Source organism: Theobroma cacao, chromosome 2, assembly GCF_053813885.1.
Source record: "Theobroma cacao isolate CCN51 chromosome 2, ASM5381388v1, whole genome shotgun sequence".
Classification (NCBI taxonomy): Eukaryota; Viridiplantae; Streptophyta; class Magnoliopsida; order Malvales; family Malvaceae; genus Theobroma; species Theobroma cacao.
Window position 1 is genome coordinate 3,882,339 of NC_142640.1, and position 12,463 is coordinate 3,894,801.

The following is a 12,463-nucleotide window of genomic DNA, read 5'->3' on the forward strand; positions in this document are numbered from 1 at the left end:
AACAAATAATAAAGATAATTTCAAGTTTTTTAGTTTTTACAAATTTTCATGGATATTTATTGAAATATCAAAAATATTTTTGTATATATCTTCGATATATTTCAAAATCCATCATTTTTTAACAGATTTTCACTGATATTTTTAAATATTTTTAAAATTTCTAGAAAACTCAAAGTTAAATATTTATAAATAATTTATCATACAGATAAAAAATTAGATATTTATATATCATAACGATGGATATTTAATTTTATGAGTTCATTCGATTCCTCTTAAATCCTTCACGTGAATTAAAGAAGCTAGTTCGTGATTTAATGTGTCAAGGCACAAATACTAAGAATGGTATTTTGAAATTAAAACATTGCGTTTTAATTGGGTATGATGAGCATGGTATGAGTGGACGATATTTAAGTGGGGATCAAGGACCACTCATATAAGGTTGATTTTAAAAATTAAGACTGTGGATCAATTTATGCTTTCATTGAATTGGTAACAGTTTGATGTGGTTTTAAAGTCGACTATAATTTTTAAATTTTCTAAAAAGTAATAATTAAAACAATACTATTAATTATCATAAATGTAAATTTAATCAAGTAGGGTGCTAAGTTCATAAATATTATTAGAAAATTCATACTTTCATGTTACAATTTATATTATAATTCATTTCTTAATTCATTGTTATATTTTATTACTTTTAAAGTCTTAATAATATTATTAGTAATCCTTTTAATTATTCATTAATTATTTGTATTGAAAATAAATGTTTTCAAGTAAATATCACTCTAATTTAATAGTTAATATCTTTAAGAAAAGCAACTTTTTTTTTTTAGAGTCCAAATCTGAAGAGCATGTTTGGCCTGATTTTTTCTTAACTTAAATGCTATTATAAAATTGTTATGAAAAATAATAGCTTTTAAAATTAAGTTAAAATTGTTTGATAAATTTACTTGTTATAAACTCATTTTTATAGATAAGCTGTTTGGCAAAACAATTTATATAAACTTTAATTTTGGTTAAAAATTACCATAAAGGGTATTTAATAAAGAACTTTCTATTAATAACGAATTTCTTTGTTCAAAATAGAAAAAATTAACTTTATTTTTTATCTATTTAAAATAAAATTTTGAAAATATAAAAAGTAATTTTATATAACATAAAGTTTATAATTAATAATAAATTATAAAAAAAGAGTTTCACAAATAATTCATAAGTAACACATAATTCATAAATAACTCGTAAATTAATGATTTATATTTTCCATAAATACAGTAGCTATTTGGTTGCCAACTCTATCCATGTAACTATCATCCAATACTTTTATAGAAGTACATGAACCCATTTCTTCATCATTACTTCTTTCTTATCACTTAAATCTGGCAAGGAAATAAAAATGAGTTTATTTTTTCCTTTTTAATTAATTGTAGTGCGAAATTAAATTCATCTGCACTCAATCTTCTCTCATTTTGTAGAGATTTCAAATCTCGAACACACTCTGGAATACTATATTGTCCTATGGGTTGTGATGACATTGAAATTTCAACACTTTTAACTGCGCTATGACTTTTTGTTGCCTCGCACAATCGTTCAAATGTTCTTTGCAAGCTTACTGTAATTCCAGTTTTTGTTTTACCCTTTGCCACTTTTTTTCCTATTTCTTCTAGCACCATTTTTTTCCTCTTCATTTGAGTGTTTACTATAGTACTGTCATCTTCATCACAATTGAATTCTTCAGCATCAAATTCAGCACTGTCTTGTAACAGAATTAAATTTGTAGATTTGATATTATCTTCAATTGGTATACTTATCACTGGTGCCCATGCATTTTGACTAGTGGCTACTGTATCCCCAAATATAAATTTCAATTCATCAGCATGTTCCAACCCTTAATACCAAAATTTAGCATATTTTGGATTGACCTACACAAATATCAAAGAAAAAAAGCTTTTGAACAAGGCACATATGTAAAATAATTTATAGTAGATGAAATATATAAAATTTAAAAAACTTACTTTTATTTTGGCTTCCCATCATGTGGCATCAGCTTCAATGGTTCCTGTCTCATGGTTCCAACCCAAACCTGTTTCTTTGCCCTTCAATCGTTTCCATAAAGTTCATTCATTCTTTAAACTATCCAATCTATTTTTCAATTGCTTTTGGGTACAGTTTTTATTAACACGAGTATTAAATTCTTGTACTACAACTTCCCATCTTTTAGTTCTAAATGAAATTTTTGATTTTTCACACTTATAAATCTCATCCATATAAACTTGAAGTAAGATTTTAATAGTGACCAAATCCCATTTTGCATTATGTTTCGGTTTATCTGAAATTTCAAAATTAAATGGAGGCATTTCTTGATTAGCCATGAACTGCAACATGATATAAAAGTAATAAATATTATGCCATCACTCAAATAATAAGACACCCAAATTTATAATGCAATCAACAGAATTAAAAAAATGAATGTTACTATTTAGAGGAATGCCACGAGTATTTTGTTTTTCCCTCTCTTGCTTTCAGTCGCCATCCGTACAAGAAGAGATAAGATAGCTCTTGTTACTTCCTTTTTTTTTTTTAAGTTTTATTTGAAAAAAAAATTACGTTCTTTTAAAAGCTTTTTATGAAATTCTATTTAACACAGTTTTTACTTTTAATAATAGATAAACTAAAAATAAATCAGACCAAATGAACACTAAATATATTTTATATATTTTTCAAATAATCATTAGTTTAAAGTCAAATTCAAACTTGATCTTGCAATCCAATCTAGCAATTCAAGGCGAATAGGTAAGTGTATGGGATCGTGAGCCTATTGATCCTAAAAATTTTGATTAATAAATCAACCATCAAGTCAAAAAATCACTTAAAATCAATCTAAAATTGTCATATTTTAAAACTTTTAAATAACAAATTACCCGTCAAGTCTCGATATTCAAATAACCCATCAAGTCACGAATTCACTTAAAATGGATCCCAATCTATCCACAGATGACCATGGATCATTAATCACCCTTAGTTTGGACGGAGTCGAATGGACATGTCTTACAATGAAGCCATAGAAGATTATTTTGCTATTTCTTTCACAAATTACAGAAGGAAAATTGAGAAAATGGATTTACTAATCTTATCTCCCGATTCTTTTTTATTCATTTTTTGGGTACACCATATCCCCTCTTCTATGGTTGAAAACTAGCTCGAACTCCTTTCCAAGGATAAAGAAAAAGATCCAACAGCGTCATAGCTTATGCTATTGTGTGCTTGGACGGTAGGAGCAACATCAAATGTACAGTAAACTGTAGCTTCTTAACATTGTATACAAACATAGGAAAACAACTTCAGGAGACAATACATGTATGAGGGTTGAGCATGAGTCCTGCGCAAAGGAAAACAAGGAGAACAAAGGGGAGGGGGGAGTTAGTGAAGGGAAATATTTACTAGACTAATCATTTCATTATTCACTAATTTAACTTACTAGTTATTTGGCCACTTGGGACTAAGATTAGCCATAATGATGGCCAATATAATGAAAAGCATGACAGCCTGCAATTTGGTTAAATAGAATAATCAGTAAATATTCTTGGAATATCACTGAAGGATGCAATGTGTCACAGTAACTCACCAGAAGAGGAGTATAATTGGACTGATTCTGAATTATGTAAGATTTCCTGGTCAAACCCATATAAAATTGTCAAGAAAGAAAAACGAAAAAACAAGGAAAAAAAATCACATAATAATTGAAACTTTGACAAACCTTTTGTTCAGGACCCCTGAGTCCCTGCAAGTTTTCAGGATTAAATCAAGTCTGCTCAATGTTTTTTGTGCATTAGGATCATTGTTGTCAACCTACAATTGCCAAAGAAGCACCTTTGCTGTAATAAAAAAAAAAAAAAGAAAGACTAGAGGAAATTTGAGAAACATATACATGCATGAGAAAAAATTGAAGCAGGATTGGATATGATGCATCCAATGACCTTCTCCTGGTTGGTGTGTAAGTTGGTATGTCTTATCTAATATTAAGAAGAATCACATACCTTGGCTTTCAACATGCAAGAAAAATCATAGAAAGCACCATAGACATCAGCCATTGTGTTTGTTCGGTCAATGACTTTCGCAGTGAGACCTGAAAACATAACCAAGATAAACTGAACATCAACCTAACCTAACATAACTGGTTTACTGTACATTCCCAGGACCAAAATTTAAGATGTAAAATGGAATAATGATCACAGGTCATTCCATCACAGGTTGACATAAAATGAGCAAAGCACCAAGATCAGGTTTATTATGATTCTATTTATGTAAAAAAATTTAAATAAATCTTTCAAAATAAAATGAAGCAAAGAATTCCCACTTCACCACTTTCTCCCCTTCAACATAAATGTCCATGGCTCAAGTTTAATCTCCAAAGAAAACAATTCCAAAGACTAATATCTTACCACGTCTCATTTTCACAACACCTCTGAAGACTTCAATGTTGTCGTAGCACAAGGCTAGTGTTCCAATAGCCATGATCTAGTAAAAGCAAGATCCAAGAAATTTGAGACAAACATGAACAGGGCATGAACATTAGAAATCAGGTGCTGATTTAATGCACTTCTAGCAAAAGTTAGAAATGACATGCAACTCAAATAATATACAAGACTGAAGACAACTGAAGAAATAGTATCTCCAACCTGAGGGATAGCACAAAATCGAAATATTGCAGGATCACGTAAAGCAGACATGTACTTCAGGCAATCATCCACATGTATTAAAGCATTAGTGACCATGTCATTCAAGCACTGCACTGCCTTGACTGAGTTTTCCTCATATTTCAAATCCTACAGGTGAAAATATTATTTTAAGAAACACAAATTTGAAAAGATATTCCAAAAACTAAATTCATATACACCAATATCCACCAGTTGGAAAGTTACTCAAACTTGATTGAAATTTGATTGTAACTTTAAACTGAAAAGATTGAGATGCCAAATGGAAGTTAGGACAGAAATTGAGATAGAATATGAACGGAGGCATACCTCAAGTTTGCTGACATATTTACTCCAAATCTGGCGAGGCCAAAACATGCGTGACTTTGGTATCTCATTAATGTCTTCTAGATAATCTCGGATAATATTTGTTTTCTGTCATTTTGTTAGATCCAAAAGGCATGGTTTTAGAATCAAATGTTAAACAAACGTTGACCAGGCATGAAACATGTTGATTCATTTATATATCAGAGCGATACCTGAAGAAATAAACCCATTGAATTGGAGAGCGAATCTGAAGCCAAATCTTCTGACCCAGAGGCATGGAAAAGTTTGGACAGACCTAATCCAACAAGTCCTGCTACATAGTGACAATATTCATCATAGTCATCAACTGTTTCTACCTGCAATAAAAACACAAGTTCCTGGAATCACATATAAGATAATATGAATACATTTAAAAGCTGAATTCTGCAAAACATAGTGTAAATTTAGTGGCTGAGCTTAAGGGATCAAGTTCTCATATATGGTAGGAGACAGTTTAGAAGAGATCAACCAGTGTTCAGTACTTCATAAGTGAACATTTGGTTTATGAATATTCAAATAGCTTAAGCTCGAAAAGTTTTCCACGTTTATACATCCAGGTAATAAGTCAACGCCCTATAACTCGTGAAAACTATCTCATGGAACATGAAAATCCATGGGATAAAGCCTTCTGTAAAATCTATTTGTTGAGTAAAATAGAGCCCTGTTCCTTCCCACCCCCAACAGAAAATCAGTGTTCATCAGAAACAAGGCAGGTAAAAATATAAATAATACATGCATGAACAAACCTCCTTGCAAATAAATTTTGCCATCCCTGCACCCATTCTTTTTGTAATGTCCTCAATTGCCACCTGATAACTGCAGAATCAATTGAGAACTATTGATTATTTGTCAAAAATCCATAAGCAAAAACAACTTGAACCACGTCTTTAACACAAAGATATCAATATCACCTTAAATTGTTGGTAAACAAATAAGATCAAGAAAAACTTAATAACTGACCCTTTTTCAAGCTCCAGAAAAGCAGTAGATACATGATGAAACTCGTCCATGAGAACTTTGTAGTGCTTTGTACCACCTGAAAAGAGAGAGAAAGCTATGTAAGCAAGTGAACAAAGATTCTATTCAACAGGTAAATTTCCAACAAAAAAAAAAAGCCACAAATTCCAAAGAAATGTTGATATTCCAGAAAAATTACAGACAAGAACCCCCTCACCGAAGGAGAGGCAAAATTTCAAAATGCTCACATGAAAAGTGCCAGTCACGATTATATATGTGACGATGAAAATCTATCAGTATGGGAACTTTGACATCTGTTGCTATGCTAGTGTCATCCTCTGCAGGAAAATCCATCAGAAAGGGTCAAACCCATCAACATGTTAAACTGAAGAAAAGAGAAAACCTTGTTTGTTTATTTGACGCCATAAAAATAAAATAAACTTGTTCAAGATTTACATCATTTAAACACAACCTAGCATTTGATGGAGCCATTCTGTAGAAATGGTTTCGTAATGCTTTAGAATCAGTGTAAAAACATATATGATGGGGAAATGACATTTAAGGAGAAAACAGAAAAGGGAAAGGGTTAAAGATTTCAAGAACAAACCAACGGTATCAAGGGCTCGAAGAACCAAATAAAATATGCACACCTGCAAAGCCACAAAATGGTATATTTAAGATTAGAAAATCAGAACATTGTGAAAAGAAAAATTGACAGGCAAAAATCAAAGCAACAGGATTGAAGAATTATTACTCTACCTGAGGAATTAATACCCATATAAATGTCAATAAACAAAATCATTAACAAGGAAATTACAATCAAATAAAACGGCATATAAAATTCAAAGAGAATTCAACATCCAAAACAAAAGTCGATGCTTACGGCGTTTCTAAGCTTGGTGTCAAGCTGTTGAATAACGAAAGCGAAACTACGAGAAACTTTGAGAAGCATAGAGAAACAGAAAGCCCAGTGAGGCTCTGATGGGATCTGTTTCTCCGCATGCCTCGCGGCCATTTTCAGCTTGAACAATGGATAAAAATCATCTGGGTTTCTCACAAGCGCTCCCAAACTCCCCATTCGTTTGAAAAAAAGAAATTCTTCGAAATCAGATCCAAAACAACAAAACGAAATCCGGGTACGTAAAACCAGGCACCTTTAAAGAGTGAAGAGAGAAGAGAGGTTGTGGGATTTTCCTGGGGATATCAATTGGGTTTTTGTACTTGATGTAAATTGATGCCTGGAGCTGGTCTTTTCTGGCGTCCGTGAACTGGCAAAACAATGGTGGAAATTAATGTGGTTGCCAAACTTAATTGATTTTTATGGTAATTATCTTTTGGTGGGCTTTGCAAGCTGAGTTTGTGAAAATGACCTGTGAATTTCGGTTATATATTCAATTTTTGGGATGTCGACTTTCGATTTCTTTGTTTTATTTCTTAAATTTTGAATGGCCTGATTCCGTTGACGAAACGAGGGATCCGAACTAAACTAGACACTGTTGAAATATCGAATAGAGTTATCCAACCATTTGGACTTTCAGTCATTCAATTTGTTGGTAATTCTCTAGTCAATTTTTTTATTTTGGGTTCTGTTGAACAATTTTGGTCAGACATTGAGCCGTGTTTGGATGTGTATTTTTTTAAAAAGAATAATAATACATAAAAAAAAATCTTTTGAACTATTTATAAAAATTTAAACAAATTTTTTATTTTTTTGAATTAAACTTTTAAATTTTTAAATTTTTATTTTGAATTAAATAAATTTTTATAGTTAAAGATTTATTAAGAAGTCAAATCGTTATTTGTTATTTTTATATTATATGATAATAATATGACATATTAAAATGTCATAATAATAATGACATGATATGTCATGATAATATGATCGCTTGATATTTTTATTTTCATATCAACATGACCTTAACAAATGTTATTTTAATTAATGAGAATTAATTTATTTGATTCAAAATAAAAATATAAAAATTTGATTAACTTAATAAAATAATAACAACTTATATACATTTTTGAAAATAATTTAAATTTTTTTAAAATATTATGTCAATAAAATATATGATTACTATTGCTATACATGAGAAACAAATGAGAAAGAGTAGGGAGAAAATGATTATTTGTTTTAGATTATTCATAACTTTTTCCATTTTGATGAACTATTACTCTGTTACTCTAATCCCAATGTATTTTAAACTTTCAACACTTCAAATTAGAAATTCAAACCATGGGTTTTCATCCAATAATTTTATATGTTGCTTATCTCTTTTTAACCTTCTTAATATTTTATGTATGATCTTTCAAAGATGAATGAACTTAATTTTCATAAGTTCAATATAATTAAGAATCAATAATAAAGTTTATCAACTAAATTAATTGACACTTTAATTAAGTTCCTTCTACTAAGGAGGGGAGGCTAATCTCAGGTGGCAACTGGCAAGAGCTGGCTTTGGTTGTCAAGAGCTAGAAAATTGACAATTTCACTAAGCTGGCTTTCTTTTCTTTTTGTTTTTTTAAATTACTTTGAATTAATGTTTTCATTTTCCAAGTAGAAAGAATAAAATAAAACCCATCACCATCACTTTAAATTAAATAATCACTTTTTATCTTTGAATGTTTAAAAATGATGACTTATTCAATTTCTTGATCACTTAAAAAATTATAATTTTTAGTACCATAACCAATTAAAAGTTTCACTTAAAATACCTTAAAATCACTTTCTTAAAGAAAAAGCTACATGCAAAAATCAATGTGAGAGATTTAATTAATACATGTAACAGAGATAGAAAAATGTGTAATTTCGTGTAAACAAAGATTTGGACTAAACTGAAAAACCTTTAATTTTTTAGTAATTGAAATCGAAACCCAATTACAAGTTCAAACGTTTCGTTTCATCTTTTTTCTATTTTTTGGTGAAAAGATACTTACAAACTTTTTAAGCTCATAGTCAAGCAGCGGAGCAAGGATAGCAAAACTAGAGATGTTGAAAAGAATGGAGAAGCAGAAAACCCAGTTATGCTCAGCTGATTGGACATGCTTTCCTGCATGCCTCGCAGCCATTTTGAGCTTCAACAATGGATAAAACTCATTTGGGTGTTTCGCGAGCTCTGAAGCAAGGATAGCACAACGAGAAAACTTGTGAATCATGGAGGAACTGAAGCAGAAACTCCGCCGAGGCTCTAATATTAGGATATGCTTCCCTGCATACCTTGCAGCCATATTCTTGAGCTTCAACAATGGATATAAATCATTGGGGAGTTTCAGAACCGCCCCCAAACTCCCCATTCGTTGATTCAAAAACTGAGAATTTGGGTGTATGAATTCAAGCATTGATTGAAAAGGTGAAAAGTGTGATCCAATTTTTTTTTTTTTTTTTTTGCAGTAGTAGTATTTTGCAATCAAAGGATGTGCTGTCGGATTTTCGATTGCTTTATTTATGTATAGATTTGGTAAATGTTTTCTTTTGGTCAAGGGAATCTGATATGAAGAGGAAGGAACCATCGCGATTGTGGGATATTTCAAAATAGTAATTTTGAAACAAAAGGTTACCCCTTTAACCTTTAATCTAAGATAAGAAAATTCTAAATTCCTAAGTTTAAGAATAAAATTACACAAAATATATCCTGAAAAAATCATCAAATTATACGTCGTACTATAAAATAAAATAAAAAAGAATTAAACCTCAATAAGAAGAAAGTGATAACTTACGGCGTTTCTAAGCTTGGGATGAAGCTGTTGAATAACGAGTGCGAAACTACGAGAGACTTTGTGAAGCATGGAGAAACAGAAAGCCCAGTGAGGCTCTGGTGGAATCTGTTTCCCAGCTTGCCTTACTGCCATTTTCAGTTTCAATAGTGGATAAAGATCATCTGGGTGCTTCACCAGTGTCCCCAAACTCCCCATTTTCTTAAAGAAATCTGGGTATCTTAATTTTTGCACGCAAGAATGGAAGGGTGGTGGGGTTTTTGTGAGGAAGCTAGTTTGGTTCTTGTACTTGATTTATACAGGATGATGCTTGGGACTTGGTCAATGATTTTGACAATAAATTTAATGTGGTTTCATATGTCAAACTTGGGTTAGTTCTATTCTTCATTTCAATTATCAAATCAAGCAACAGTGTTGTGATAATGTTGTATGAATTTACGTACAAAATAGATATTTTCGTTAATTTTATAATTAATGCATGATATATATATACATTTAATTTGATAGGGGCTTCTCTCTTTTCACATTGTTGTCAAAGACTTTTTGCGCAGAATTTTTTTGATTAATGTCCGAGGGCGATGTCCTCTCCAAAGTAGCTTTCTATGTCTTATAAAGTCTTCCACCAGGTTGGTGCTTGACTTGTTATGGCATTTTAACTTTTAGTTTAATAAAACTTACATTTTTATAAAATATGTATATTATATTTAAAAAATTAAAATTAAATCTCTTCTTTCTCAATAAAAGAAATCAAATAGATACTTACAACATTTTTAAGCTTCGGGCCAAGCTGTGGAATAACGATAGCAAAACTGCTAGAGAAGTCGTGAAGCAGAGTAGCAAAAATGCCAATGAAGCTCTGATGGGATATGCTTCTCTGCTTGACTTGCAGCCATTTTGAGCTTCAACAATGGATACAAATCATTTGGGTGTTTCAGAATCGCCCCCAAACTCCCCATTTCAGTTCTTGTTCAAAGAAAAACTGAAATCTGGGTATATGACTTCAGGCACTAAGGAGTAAAGGGGTGGCAGCAAATTCTTGGGGAGGAAAATAAAGGGTTTCTATACTTAGTGGATTGAAGATGATGCTTGGCTTTGGTCTGTCGTGGGTGTCCATCACCATGATCAGTTGGCAGTTGGCACTGACAAAATTTGTACAATAAAAATTAATGTAGTATCAAATTTAATTATTATTATATTTTCAGTTCAAACAATTTGATCTCGAATTTTTTATGAAACCTTCAACAATTCTTAATGAATTGACTCTATAAATTTAAAACAATCATTGTCGAATCCAATTATCAATTGAATTAATTGGCACAATTCTCAACAGAAAATCAGTTGGCACATGACATTCATTCAATATGTTGCATCCTCCCATTCCCCACGATTGGGATTCAGATTTAGATTGATTGCAATAAATATCGATATTATTTTACTCATACTCGCGGAGGATAACGAGGAAGGGCGCAAGGGCTAGCATATATATGGACCATGGTCTCTTCTCCCTTCAGAAACCAACCCTTTTCTAATCTAAGCTTCTAAAAAGAAATTTATGTTGATGGGTTTAAACGTGGCCTACGAGAAAAAGGTGTACCACCAATTATTCAGCATTCTCGTGCTCTTTACATTTTCACATTCTTTTTTTTTAATATATTTTAGATTGATATATCCACACATGGTCAAAATTATGCAATTTCTCAATTTTTTTTATATATAAAAAGCCTCACACTTTTATATATTTGAAATTATTTTTATTTTTCTTTTAGTTTGGATTATTTTTTAATTTTAAAACATCTTAAATTCTTAGTTTATATTGAAATTAAGTATAGTTCTTTAAAAAGTTATTGAATTATTTAAAATAATTTAAATAAAATTTTATTTTTTGTTACATTTAATCAAATTTTAGTATTTTTATTTGAACTAAATAGATCTTTATTTTTTTAAAAAGTAAGTAAAATAGACTTTTATGATTAATTAGAGTAATTATTATTAATTAAAATATCACTTGTCATTGTAATGTTAACATGATTTGACATGGATAATGAAAAATATTTTATGATCATATTATAATGTCACATCAAGATATTATTTTATTATATATATATATTATATTAACACCACATAATATAAAAATAACGAATTATGTCTTAATTAATATTAATTATAAAAAATTATTTAACTCAAAATAAAAATATAAAAAAATTTTATTATAAATTATAAGCAAGGTAAGTTCTTCACGATGCAGCACTAGGTGTAATACCAGAAAGTATAATAAAAATAAAAAATTATTTAAAATTTTTTTAATAATCAAAAGTTTTTTAGATATTATGTATAAAATATATATATATATATATATATATATATATATATTATTTTTACTCTTTATCGCCCTTAACTTTTTGTGTAGACGTGCAAGGACTGAACGCTCCCAAACATTGCCTTCAAATATCTAAATGAGAAGCACATGGACAGAATCTGCCCCAGCCAGTGCAGTACAAGAGTCATTTTTTCAACAAAGAAAAATTCTCATGTTTTTGTCTTTCCGTCTTATTTTCATGGCAAGAGTACGTTGACCACATGTAAATAGAAAGACTGAAGCAGACAAACCAAAAATAAGGTGCACAGATTTCACACCGGTGTGCAACAGTTTACGAATATGTGGGTTTCCTATTATACTTCTCTTTCTACTCAATAAATCTTATCTCATTCATTTGAAAATCTAAATCCATAATTTTTAAAAT

At 30.3% G+C, this 12,463-nt stretch overlaps 1 protein-coding gene across 4 annotated transcripts; it reads right to left on the reverse strand.

Moving 5' to 3' along the window:
• Nucleotides 1-2,931: 2,931 nt before the first annotated feature.
• LOC18607702 (squalene synthase-like) lies at nucleotides 2,932-9,945 on the reverse strand. Of its 4 annotated transcripts, none has more exons than XM_018116283.2 (14): nucleotides 9,726-9,941; nucleotides 6,619-6,661; nucleotides 6,260-6,349; nucleotides 6,015-6,090; nucleotides 5,801-5,870; nucleotides 5,228-5,371; nucleotides 5,019-5,123; nucleotides 4,674-4,820; nucleotides 4,437-4,512; nucleotides 4,032-4,120; nucleotides 3,752-3,843; nucleotides 3,620-3,665; nucleotides 3,473-3,540; nucleotides 2,932-3,373 (listed from the first exon to the last, which is right to left on the reverse strand). In XM_018116283.2, coding segments are annotated over exons 1-14 (1,242 nt in total). In that variant the 5' UTR covers nucleotides 9,921-9,941; the 3' UTR covers nucleotides 2,932-3,372. The 4 variants fall into 4 exon arrangements, with proteins under 4 accessions (XP_017971772.2, XP_007042047.3, XP_088659557.1 ...); XM_007041985.3 differs by lacking the exon at nucleotides 9,726-9,941 and adding an exon at nucleotides 6,895-7,240; XM_088803431.1 differs by lacking the exon at nucleotides 2,932-3,373 and having other exon boundaries at nucleotides 3,472-3,540; nucleotides 9,726-9,945.
• Nucleotides 9,946-12,463: the final 2,518 nt, after the last annotated feature.